The sequence below is a fragment of the Phycodurus eques genome, chromosome 19 (genome assembly GCF_024500275.1).
Source record: "Phycodurus eques isolate BA_2022a chromosome 19, UOR_Pequ_1.1, whole genome shotgun sequence".
NCBI lineage: Eukaryota > Metazoa > Chordata > Actinopteri > Syngnathiformes > Syngnathidae > Phycodurus > Phycodurus eques.
In genome coordinates, this window is record NC_084543.1 from 10,356,434 (window position 1) to 10,369,836 (window position 13,403).

Sequence of the window (13,403 nt, forward strand, 5' to 3'; positions counted from 1 at the left end):
GTGTTTTGGGTATGTCATGGACATGTTTTGGAAACAGTTTTGACATGTTTTCAGCATTCTTTGGGCATGTGACAGTCCTGTTTTGGGCAAGTGATGGAAAAGTTTTCAGCATTCAATGGACATGTTTTTGGCATTTTTTGGGCATGTGATACATGTGCTTTGGATGGGTGACAAAAACGTTTTGGCCATGTGATAGACATGTTTTCAGCAGATGATGAACACGTTTTGCACATGCTGAAATATGAAAGGTGATGGAAAAGTTTTGGCCATGGGATGGACTTGTTTTGTGAATGTTTGGGGCATGTGATGGCCATGTTCTGGGCAAACCAGAGAAACACTATAGGCATGTGATGCAAACATTTTGCGCGTGTGATGGAAATGTTTTGGGCAAGTGATGAAAATGTTTTGGGCAGGTGATGAAAATGTTTTGGGCAGGTGAAGGAAATGTTTTGGGCATGTTGATGGGTATATGTTTTGACTTTTTAAAGGACATCTAATGGGAATGTTTTGGGCATGTGATGGACATGTTAACGGAATGTTTTGGGCATTTAATAGACGTATGTGATGGAAATGTTTTGCGCACGTGATAAATGTTTTGGGCATGGGATGGAAATATTGTGGGCATGTTTTGGGTATCTGCTAAACACGTTTTGGAAACATAAAGCATGTGATGGGGAGGTGACGGAAACATTTTGGGAATGTTTTTTTTTGGATCTGATGGATATGTTTTGTGCATGTAAATTACATGTGATGGGAATGTTTTCGGCATGCGATGGACGTTTTTTGCAAATACCTGTGCTAGAGCTAACAGTGTCTTTCTGACATTTTGGGATCTGATGGATGTGTTTTGGCCTCATTTTGAACCATATACAGTATTTATATTGTTCATAATGTCTTGAGCAGCCAAACGTTTTCTACTGTATGTCACAGTTAGTTCCATTTCCTGCTCTATGGCTATCATCACACGTTTCCCTCACTTCCATCATTGGCAAGCTTCAGTGGACCACAGTCTCATGAGATTTGCTGATTTTGCATCTTTGCACTACAACATTCCTGGATGTTCCAAAATGTTCCATTCTCGCAACGGAGGAGGAGCCGCAATTGGAATGTGCACCAATTAGGCATCCCGGTGCTTTTTTTTTTTCCATCCCCCGAGTATCTCTCCTGGCCTCCACCCAGTCCTGCCCTTGCCGTCTTGTCTGTGTAAACAACTTAATCACACTCAGAGGCTTGTGGGCTGCGAGTCGGGACGCGGCTGTCAATCATCATTGTAGGACTACTTTGGTGGACAAAAATGTATTTATAAAAAAAAAAAAAAAAAAAAAAAAAAAAAAAAAAAAAAGCTGTAGTCATGTTTAGTGAAGTAGCTCTACCTGTTAACACAACCCCAGCAGATGTTTGTTGGCTGCTTCACGCAGATGCGCTTGATCCAAGATGATTGGTCGTAATTACAGGCTGTAAATCGATAGCGGAGCACTGACTGACTGGTTGATTGTTCGAGTGACGGGAGTGAGCTGCTGCATAATAGGAACACCTGGTGGGCCCGGAGAAAGACCAACAGGGTCGGGTTTGTGTGTGACATCACGGCAGGGGAGACGCAATGCAAAATTAACGAAGATAACACAACATTGTTTTCGTTATCATTGATCAAATAAAAAAGGCTGAAATATATATGCACACAAGTATTGGGACAAATTCCAACATAGATAACACTAATGCTGGCTGGAAATCCCACATTGAAACGTTAATTTAAAACCCCAACCCTTGCTTGAAACTCTACTGTACTTTGGAACCCTAATCTTGGCTTTAATCCCAAAATTGAAACCCATCCATTTTCTGTACCACTTTATCCTCACACGTGTCACGGGTGTGCTGGAGCCTATCCCAGCTATCTTCGGGCGAGAGGCGGCGTACACCCTGAACCGGTCGCCAGCCAATCGCAGGGCAAAATTTAAACCCGTAGCACTTATTTGAAACCCTAACCGTGGCTTTAATCATTATCTGACTTCTGGTTCGAAACCAGAACAGTTTTAAAACCCTAATCTGAAATCCTAACCCTGTCTTTAATCCTTAATTTTAAAATACGAAGCCTGGTTTTAATACTTAATTTAAAAACCATAACCCTGTCTTCAAACCTGACTACTACTTGGAAAACATAACTCTGTCTTGAAGCCCTAATTTGAAACCCAAACCCTGCTTTAAAACCCTAATTTGAAACCATAACAATTTCATGAAACCATAAACCTGTTTTAAAAGCCTAATTTGACTCTCTAATCCTGGTTTTGAGCCCTAATTTGAAACCCTGACCCTTGTTACAAAAGCATAACCCCATTTTAAAGCCTTAATCCTGCTTTGAAACCCTAATTTGAAACCCCAATCCTGGCATTAACAACTAAATTAAAACTGTTACCCCGCTTTTAAAAACAGATTTTAAAACCCAAACCCTTGCTTGAAACCACGACCTTGTCTTCAAACCCTAATTGTAAACCCTAATCCTGACTTTAATCTCCAAATTGAAACCCTAAATGTTTTAAAACACTAGTTTGAAACCCTAACCCAGGCATCTGTTGGTCAATTGGTCCATTTGTGACGTTTGTCCACACCAAACTCATCCAGGCATGCATCTATCATGATTTGCTTCTTTGTGACAGAAACAAAACTTTCCCCTCTTTTTATCCCAATTTCTATTTCTAGGATGAGAACCAAAAAAAAAAAAAAAAAAAAGCAGTGTGGTATCTTCAAACACTTCAAATTCGAAGAAAGTCAAAGTAGGAAGTTTTCAGACATTTCTGTGTGAATAATTCATTGATGTTTCTTCGACAACTTGCCAAAAGCTCAAGCCGTCGCTCCAGACGTCACAAAGCCGTTTTTCATCCTAGTGTTTCCTCCGTCACGCCACAGGTGCACAAAATGCTGCCATTGTCGTCCGTGTGCGCCATCTGCCCCAACAACAACAAAGCCCCCACAGCCCACTTGTTGTCGTCGCGGCGATGCATTGCCGTCACCTCATAATGAACTCGGAGGGCTGATTTAAAGCGCCATTAGCGTCACGAGGCGGCGGGCGGGGCGCGGGAACGACGGCGGCGGGCGCAGATGGCGTAAAATGTTAGTGAGTAAACGATGAGCAAACTTGTGTGGCCAATATCCCGCATCGCTGGACTGGAAAATAAAAAACACAAAAACGTTACGCGCCGTCTTTGAAAGACAAAGTGTGGAGCGATACTCCACTCGACTTTGTTGACCCGTTTGTCGGCCCTCTGCGTCTTCATCTCGCCAGGCGGCTGTTGTGGAAGGTCGAGAGGTGGCGAGGCATGCTGGGATATACACGAGTCAGTGGGAGCCTGCGGGGGGGCGGGTTGCTAGGATATACGGGGCAGTTGGATATAATTTGACGGTCCAATTTGAAAGTCTAACCCTCCCTTTAAATTGAAATTTGGAACGCTAACCCTGACTTGGAACTTTGAAACACTAACTTGAAACCATAAACCAAGCCTGAAACCCAAATTTGGCTGACAACCCTTCTTGAAACTCTAACACTGGCTTGAAACCCTATTTTGCTTCACAAAAAAGGTAACTAGCAAAATCGTAGCTAGCTAGACAGGTGGTGGTGAATAAGACGAACAAAAATACAAACATACTGCACATGACGTAGGTGCTGTGACAGGCAGCCGCTTTAAGGTGCCATCTTATTTTTCTTGTTGTATTTTTACTTTGTGGAGTCATAAATGTGTATTTCAGCGCAATACTTGCTCCACAGCATCCTCGAGAGCAGTGCGGGATTCAAAACATATATTAAAAGGCAGTTAAATGTGATTGCCATTAGTCGGGCAAGTAAAACAAATGGAGCTTTTGGCCGCCGCCTTTATGCAATGGCACAGGTGCCGAGTTAGTGCCGTGACTGAAGAGATATGATTAATAAATATCATAAATGGCATCGAGTCGCCATTCCCAGCTGGCACACACGCAATATGACACCCAAAAAGCCTTGCCGTATTTATTCACGACTCTCTCCGCATAAAAGCCGCTAAACGTCCACATAAACATCCCCTCGACTGTGCCGTCCTTCAGTTCCCATGGAAATAAGAATAGGAGGCCAGTCTCCAGTAACTCGATAGTCAACTCGATGAAATGCAATCAGAACAAGGTGATGACAACTTCAGAGACGCGAGGATTTCTTCCCATCCTATTTCCTCCCACACCCACGCTCTCTTTATCCTTTCTGTGACACCGCTAACCATTAGCTAGTGCTCGTCGTCGCCATCATGCTGCGACGGGCCTCCCAGGAGGATGTTGAATGCACAAAATGAGCACAGCAAAAAGACGTCGCAGTACAATGACAGTACAATTTGAAATTAGGATTGAATTGCAATTTGATACGATTTTGTGGAAAAACGCTGGCAAAGTTTTTCCAGTTCCACTCCAGTCTTGTGGGTGGCAGTAATGTGCATTGCACAACTGCAAAAAAATTATTTAACAATATTATTCAATTTGCATTTTTTTGCGTGAAAGGAATTAAATCCTATATGCATATATTAACATTCATTTTTACTGCATTATTATTATTAAACTATATAAATTGCAAACATTTGATATTTTTAAATACGTTTATTTCTATATTTTTCTGTCAACATTATTGTATTTCTTTTTTTTGGGGGGGGGGGGCATTTACAGTACCATTTAAAAGTTTGGACACATTTTCTAGTGCTATTTAATCAGAAACTAGAGGTCGTGTATTTATATTTTATTATTTTTGTTGTGTTTGTTTTTGTAAATTATATTTATGAATTAAATTTCAAATTAAAATTATGAATTACAATAATGTATTTAATTTGCATTATTTACATTTTTGATTTAAACTGGGGTAGATTTGAAAGAGACCGTATGTATATATTGATAATAATATAATAAATTTATAAATTCCAAAAATGTATAACATTTTACAATACCTATATTCATCTTATGATCTGTATTTTTTTTGCCATTGGTGGATTTATGCATATTGTCATACATCATATTTATTCAAATAAATCCATGAATTTATACCATTTATTAATATTTTACTATTATTGTTGCATTTATTTATTACTACTGAATTATATTATGACATTGCAGCAAAAAAAAGTGCACATGAATTAATATAAAAATGGTGGACATGGGTTTTAGTGGTTATGGAAGATTACGCAAAAGTGCTTCTGTGGTGGGCGAGGACCATCCAGGGAATGTGGTGAAGGCCTTCAAGGAGCAGTCAGGCCTTTAATCAGCACCGTGGTGCTGGTGTGGGGGTGGGTGGAGGGGGGCGTCGGGGGTCAGGCTGTCATCTGTACGGGGGTCCCGGCAGCCTCCTCTGAGGGAAGCCGGCGTCCCGGGAGAGCAGCTATCAGCGGAGTGTTACGTTCCCAGCAGTGGACGAGGCTGCAGTGCAATCAGTGGCCACTCATCAACATTAAGCCACATTGGCCCCCGTTTAACCCTCGCATGTCCACCTCTCTGGAGCCCGCAAGCTGGCAAAGACAACCGGTGTCCCGTTTCTCTGCTGCTTTAGCCTCTGAACTGTGAGGACAGATGGGAGGGGACCTCAGCCCCCCATTAGGGACCTCCTGTGAGGGTGGACTGGGCCCCGGAGAGAGAGAATGCACTTTGATACAAGCGTAACGTAGTGTTTGGAGGCCTAGTAGCATTCTTGCACAGGAATTCGGAGATGACATCTTTTACAATACAATGAAAATCTATAGAGATGTTCTTATGATTAGGGTTTCAAGCCAGGGTTAGGATTTCAAAGTAGTATTTAGAGCCAGGGTAAACATTTCAAGGAAAACTTTCAAGCCTGGTTTATGGTTTCAAACAAGAGTTTGAGTCACCTTGAGGGATTCAAGACTTAGTTATCGCTCCAAGTTCAGGTTTCAAGCTTGGGTTAGGTTTTCAAAGTAATGTTTTGAACTACTGTTGCAAACCAGTCTTTGGGTTTTCAAATCATATTTAAAGCCTGGGTTTGGGTATCAAAGAAGGGTTTCAAGTCATTGTTAAGGTTTCAAATTAGTGTTATAAATAAAGATTAGAGTTTAAATCTCGGGTTTCATTTTTGGGTTCTAGCTTCAAATTAGGGTTCAAGGTTGTGTGAAGGGTTACAGCTTGGGTTCACGTTTCAATGCAGGGTTAATATTTTAAAATAGTTGTAGGATTCAAAGTAGAGTTGCAAGTCAGGGTTAGGGTTTAAAGTCGAGTTTCAAAAGCCTGGATTAGGGTTTCCAATGAGAATTAGGGTTGCAAAGGGGTTTTGGTAGCTGGAGAAATATATGTCTAATTTCAGCCTTCACAATTCGTAGCATAATTCGAACATCATGTTTAACAAGCAACAGCATGTCATGCACACTACTACATCAGTACGTGGTTGGTGCAGCAGCATGTGGCTCATTACCCAAGCTTATTCCTGTTGGCAAGTAAGTGTAAACAAGTGTTTGTTTGTCACCAGGTGGCTCCTCCTGTTAAAAGAGTGACATTCGCCATCATGCCAGAAGCGGAGGCATAATTCATAAGTCATTTACGGCACGTCTCATAAGATCAGCATGAGTGAGTGTTTATGGGCAGGCGTGATTCTTAGCAGGCTTGTAAAAGAAGGTCTGGCTTGGTGGAATTCACTTAAGCTAACAAGGGGCAGGCAGGCTGAGTTGAGAGGACACATCTCGCTTGCAAGGAGAAGACGGTTAGTGCCACAACATCCGTTCATCATTCGTTTGTCCGTCTTCTACCCATCTGTACGTCCATCCATTTCTCCATCCTTGCATTCACCCATCTGTCAATCCATTCATCCGGCCATCATTTAGTCATCCACCTCTCCATCAATCCAATGGATCCTTCCGTTCATCATTTATCCTTCTTCAATCCAACATCCATCCACCCATTATTCATTGATTCTTCTAACATCCATCTGTCCATCAATCTTTAAATAATTCATCATTGATGCATCCGTCCATCCCTCATCTATCCACCGTCCATCAATCTTTATATCATTCATACAATCATTCATACAGTATGCCTGTCTATTCAATCAATTCATTCATCTATCCTTCCATTCATCATTCATTCATCAGTCTCCATCCATCCAGCATCATTCAACCCTTTAGCATTTTTGCATCATCCATCCATCCATCCAGCCTTCTGATCATCATTCATTCATCTGTCTTTCATTTGTCATCCATCCATTCATCATCCATGCATTCAATCCATTCACCCATCCTTACATTCATCATTATTCCATCCTTCATCCCGCCATCCAGTAATCATTCATCAATTACCACCAATCCAGTCATTCATCCTTCTCCGATCTGTCTGTACATTAATCCATCTTAAAATCATTTATACATCCAACCAGAAATCGTGCACCAGGCCATTCGTCAGTGTATAATCATCCGTGCTTCATTTACACTCCAAATACAGTCAGAAAATAAACAATTTCGATATTCAAATTCCTTGAGTGAATGTCATTAATGTTTTAGTACCAGCAAGCGAGCTTTTTCAGACACAAATACACACATTAAGCAGTACCTTATTTTCCATCTGGTACACACGGTACCATATAGTACTACTGTATACATATCATGCCCACCCGCTTCCAGTCTGAAACGCAAGCCGAGCTCAAAGGACAAACGTGGCGCAGACTTAATTTTTTGAAGACAGGGCGAGCCTCAGAGAATCTTTTTCTCTGCCGATAATTCAAACAAACCAGTGGGCCACAATCTTGGATCCAGCTGGCACGGGCCGCGTAAACAGCGCAACTGAGAAGTCCTCAGTAGTGGCGGCACAAATGCCGCATCTGCGATCGGCGTGTCGAGAAAAACGTGAGATGTTTCAGATATGGACGTCCGGGATGGTCCTTCCAAACGGTCGGGCGAAATAATCCATAAGTGTTTACTTCTGCGAATGTCCTCGCTCAAGCGGCATGAAGACGTGACGGCCCGCTCTGATCCATCCCAAATGGGCACGCCGTCAACGTGACGGAAGGTGAAAACAAATCCCCCTTCGGTCTCATGTGAGCCTAACGTTTCCCACATGGAAAGACAGACATTCCGGGAAAAGCCTGGCTCGACCGAGGAGCCTCAAACCTGAGATTTGTGTGGTGATACTGTATGCTGGCAAAAAAACACTCGTGTCTCCGCCCACAGAAGACGACCCTTAGCCAAAGTGACGCTACGCCTGGCTTTTATCAACATGTAGAGGAGCTATTTGTTGGCATCTGGTGATGTCCATGGCAACGAAGCCTAAATCGAAGAAGGCATTGGTCCAGAAAGTCTTACATTTGTGTCATGGGTTATGAGACTCTTATTGTTATTCCTGTAATCAAGAAAACCCAGCAACAATGTTTTTCTAACGCCATTCAAATCACATCGATCGATATGTGTTTTGGCCCTTCATCCATATGATTTCAGTCCCTAAAAACAGACTTTTGAAAATGTCAAGTGTTTCCATGAAGACGGGGAAACTTTGCACAACTTTGAGGTGTTACAGAAGACACCAAAATATCTTTTTTCGTGTCGCTGAGTGAAACTGACTTCGGGTGCTGAATTTTTGGAAATATTACAAGGACGACGATGGAAATTACAAAACTGACCATTAAATGACAATTTTAAACCAAAATGGCAGACTTCCTGTGTCTTTTCAGTAGTGGCATCTTGATGAGACTTCTTTGTGGGTCTACTCAAAATAGACAAGTTCACCAAATTTAATGTCGGTGAGTGAAACTGGCTTACGGGGCTGAATTAAAAAGAAAAGAGTTTTGGGTTTCATGGCGAGTCATTAATCTTTATCGCCGTGCTCCACTGACATGCAATTATGAAATTCAAATGTTTCACAATTTAGATCTGTCTCGTACACAAAGTTCAAATTTGTTAACAATTGTACAAAATGAAGAATAAATCTCTCTTTTAAAGACTCGTGGAAATGGTATAAAAAAAAAAAACTGCATACTTCCTTTGTCATTTCAAGCATGACTCCTTGAGACTTTTGTGGGTCTACGCCTGATGTATACGCCTATCAAATTTCATGCTGCTAAGTGATATTGGCTTCGGGGACTGAATTTTTAAAAAGTCTTCTGGTTATTAGAGTTTTGGGTTTTGTGGAGAGTCATCAAAGTTCTTAAAAAAAATGACCTTTAAATGGACGTTGTGTCGGGTGCCACTTTGAAGTGAAGAGCGCCTCAAAGTCAGCCGTAAAAAATTGACGGGATGAAAGCGTCTTTAATCTGCAGGGCGGCCACAAAGCATAGAAAGCAGATTGGCGTCACGCTAACAAAGTCACTCTGACTGGTGCAAACAAACAGTCTCAACGCTGACTAATGTATTTTTTAAAAATGTAAACATTGCAACGTACAAATGCTGTTCCGACAAATGTATTTGGCCGCCGACAGAAAATGAACGCGCTGTGTGTGCAGCAGTTAAGTGGATTAAGTGTAGTGTAGAATGGCTAGACTGAAGCAACCCCTTTGCAAAGGCACATGGCAGCCCGCCTAGAGTTTGCTCAGGGGCATCTAAAGGACTCCCAGAATATTAAGAGACAAAATTCTCCAGTCTGATGAGAGAGAGATTGAACCGTTAAGACTTGAAACCATCTCTTGAGAAATGATGGACCAAGAGACGTACTTCAATGAGGAATGGGCTTGTGGCATTATGTTCAAAAAGACTTGAGGCCATGACTGTTGCCAAAGGTGTATATCACGAAGTATTGAGCGAAGGCTGTCTGTCAATGCAGCGTCCCCCCCCACTATGCTGCGATTCATCAGTTGCACTCCCACTATCATGCAGATTTTTAAGCGATTGTTTTGAATGTGTCTTACAGAGTCCAGGCCGAATTTAGAGTTGCGTGCCTTCAGTGTTGTACCGTGTTTTGCTGCTACATGGCAGCGCTGAGAACTACTGGAAGAGATGCAGCGTAAAAAAGAGCAGGAAGAGGAGGCAGAGAAGGTCCCCAATGAAGATCTAGTAATAGTTGTTCCCACACAGTAGAGAGAATAAATGCCTGTGAGTATTGTGTTATGCTCTGTTTGTGTGTGTTGCTGCTCCATGTGTGTTAAAGTAGCAGTTATTTGGTTTAAAATCACTGTTAAATGTATGCTAATTTCCATTAGCCTGCCTATGGCTTTTTAGAATAACCTTTGTAATGTTAGCCGTAAGCACTAAGCAGACTTTTGTTATGTTTTGGCTGCACCGTTTGTTGTTTAAATACATAATGTTTAATTCTCTTTTGGTTTACGAGTCATATTTAGAGTAAACGGCATGTGGGAGTGAAAAACAGCTTGAAGCAGGCAGTTAAGTTTAAGTGTGTTTTCATAAGTTTAAATGTGTTTAAAGGATGTGGGAAGGATACAACTATAAAACATGTTTTTATATGGTCTCTAAATTGCAGATTTTCCGCTACTGTGTGTGGTTCTGGATGGTTTGCCTCACAATTACCAGCCATTCACTGTACATGTGATTTCTAGGTTTTTTTATGTTTTGCTGTATACATTTGGGGGGGGAAATGTTTTTAAAGTTGTCATATCATAATGTCATTATTTTGCAAAAGGGCTGTAACATTTTAAAAATTTGGAAAAAGTGAAGCGATTGAATACTTTGCAGATGCACTGTAGGTCTGCCTGCTGGAAAACTTGACTTGGGATATCTTTGGCTGAATTGAAAGGTTGTTTTCGAGGGACTGCCTTGCGCCACCTGTGCAATGACAGTGCAGTTTCATCGCTGTAAGTCGAAGAAATCGGATGCTCGGCAACAGTCGCGGCTCTTTTTACTCCCGCGAATTTACCCCGCCACTTATCATTCCCAAGCCGTCAGCGACTTGGCTGGCAAGCGACATCGGAGAGCGATTTCTAATACGCTGCACGCAAAGCGATGACAACACACACATGGAGATTAATGGACCAGCTCTAGATTCTTTTTTTTTTTTTTGTGTGTGTATGAGCTAACCCGCTAACTGGACTTGATCACCACAAATCCACACGAGCCGAGCTCCAATCCCCGTTCAAAGTGGATTTTAAAAAGAAAAGTTGGATTCTAATGAACATAAGCATTGTCTGTCAACGGTGATGATAAAGGAGTTTATCGCTGTCTGATGAATCTCCAAAGTCCATTTGTAAAAAAAATTAAATAAAATTAATTAATTAATTTAAAAAACCAAGCACCTTTTCACTAATTTATTTAAATTATAGATTTTATTTTGTGTCTACAAGACAAATAAACATGCATCTCCAGTTTTCTGGATTTTTTTTCATGTATTTTTTCTTTCACCAGAAACAACAAAAACATTGTTTTATTATTATTTTATAGATAACAGAAAAAGTAGACTGCAAATTTAGTTATTTTTATTGTAATAATTATTAATTAAAATGTGTTTTTTTTAAATGCATTTTTTCACATTTCTGTTTTCTTTCACAAAAAACGTAAAAATAAACATCTCTCCAATTTCTTTACTATTTTTTTATCCATAACTGACAATAAAATTGCAGATTTTAGTTATTTTCATCTTGGTGATGAATTTTTCAAAAGTGATATTTATTAATACCCATTCTAAAACTTGCGGTCATTCTTCATTTTTAATGTACGTTTGTCATTTTTCATGAACTAAAAGCCAATAAAAACAAGCTAATTTTTGCTAATCTCTTTTTGATCCACAGCAGAAAAAAAACACCAATTTTAGTTCTTTTAATAATAATAATACAAAGTTTTACTTTTATAGTCACTTTAAAATCTGGCTTTTTACTTTTTTTTTTTTACATATTTTAAACATGTTCAATTGTTGTTTTTATTATTTTATACCCCATCAAAAAAAAAAAATTAGGAGTTACTTGTACAGTACATGGTTTTCACTGGACAGCAACTCATCTACTTATGCCGGTGTCTCTTTTTCGCCATACTATAAGGGAAGCGCTTAATGTTGATATTGGTATTGTTGAGTCCACAGAAAGCAGACATATTCTCTTGATTTGTTTTGACAGTTGACAAAACGAAACGCCAGTTAGCGATACCTAGAGGTCTTAAGCGAAACCGCAAAATCGAAACTGTCGTGGCTCACATCTTCGGACGTGTCGAAGACGTTTTGAGACACCGCTGACAAACAAGATTTCAGTGTTCACGTTGTGTTTATCTCCGCGAATGTTCCTCGCACCGTGGCGATGCTCCAGCACCAAACGCAGGGGATAAACGTCAGTGTGGAGTCAATGTGAGGATGAGGAGAAACAGCTAGCGGAATGTTTGGAGTGCAAATGCAGGGGTTTAACGTAGCAGGACTCAGTGCTAATGCTTTGGCTCCAGGTTATTTCAAAGCGTAACCTTTTACTTGACAATCTCCAGGTGCCTGTAAAAGCTGAAATATGCTCTTTGTGTGCGTTGGCATTCCCGGCAGGAAAGTATTATGAATAATGCCACGCACGCGCGCGGACACACACGTGCAGAGCATTTACAAAATGGCAGTTTGCTTCATTTCATGTCGGATGCACGTGAAGACCAAGCATTGCTCATCAAGTGGCAGCAGCCGGTGGTTCGTTCATGCATGCAGCTGATGCATTACCACAACCCCCTCCCACCCCCCATGAATGGCACAAAAGTTATTAAAAAACATGTAATATTAAATCTTAATGAGCAGCAGACAAAAGGCTTGGCTATGTGCCCCCCCCCCCCCAAAAAAAAAAAAAAGACTCCAAAGTTTTTTTTGTATGAGTTTTTTTGTTTTATTTTACATTATGACAAAAACACAAAACCACAAAGAAATGTACTGTATATCCATTTTTTGTATTTTTCACTTATTTTTATTTTATTTCCAAAACAAAAACTTAGTTTTATTTTTTGTATCCATAGAAAACAAAAAAACATGACATTTTTCATTGTATTTACATCCAAAGAAAATCCCAGAACCTCCATTTTTACATTTGATTCCATAAAAAAACACATCCGCCATTTGTTTTTCTTGTCTTGATATATAATTTTAGCCACAAAATATTAAAAACATGATGACATTTTAGATGGCACGGCGAACGACTGGTTGAAGCATCTGCCTCACAGTTCTGAGGAGCGGGGTTCAATCCCAGGCCCCGCCTGTGTGGAGTTTGCATGTTCTCCCCGTGCCTGCCTGGGTTTTCTCCGGACACTCCGGTTTCCTCCCACATCCCAAAAACATGTATGGTAGATTAATTGCAACTCAAAATTGCCCATAGGTGTGAGTGTGAATGGTTGTTTGTTTGTATGTGCCCTGCGATTGGCTGGCAACCAGTTCAGGGTGTACCCCGCCTCCTGCCCGATGATAGCTGGGATAGGCTCCAGCACGCCCGCGACCCTAGTGGGGAGAAGCGGCTCAGAAAATGGATGGATGGATGGATATATATTTCAAAAATCTATTTTGTTTATTTTATTTTCCTCTTCTGCACA

At 40.7% G+C, this 13,403-nt stretch overlaps 1 protein-coding gene across 1 annotated transcript in view; it reads right to left on the bottom strand.

The window, feature by feature from the left end:
• Positions 1 to 3,047: 3,047 nt before the first annotated feature.
• Positions 3,048 to 13,403, bottom strand: part of fbxw10 (F-box and WD repeat domain containing 10) — a 31,998-nt gene continuing 21,642 nt past the window's right edge. The window contains exons 13-14 of the mRNA XM_061664030.1: positions 3,229 to 3,359; positions 3,048 to 3,159 (exon numbers count right to left, since the gene is read on the bottom strand). Of these exons, the coding sequence (XP_061520014.1) occupies positions 3,048 to 3,159; positions 3,229 to 3,359 (243 nt within the window). The remainder of the gene's footprint in view (positions 3,160 to 3,228; positions 3,360 to 13,403) is intronic.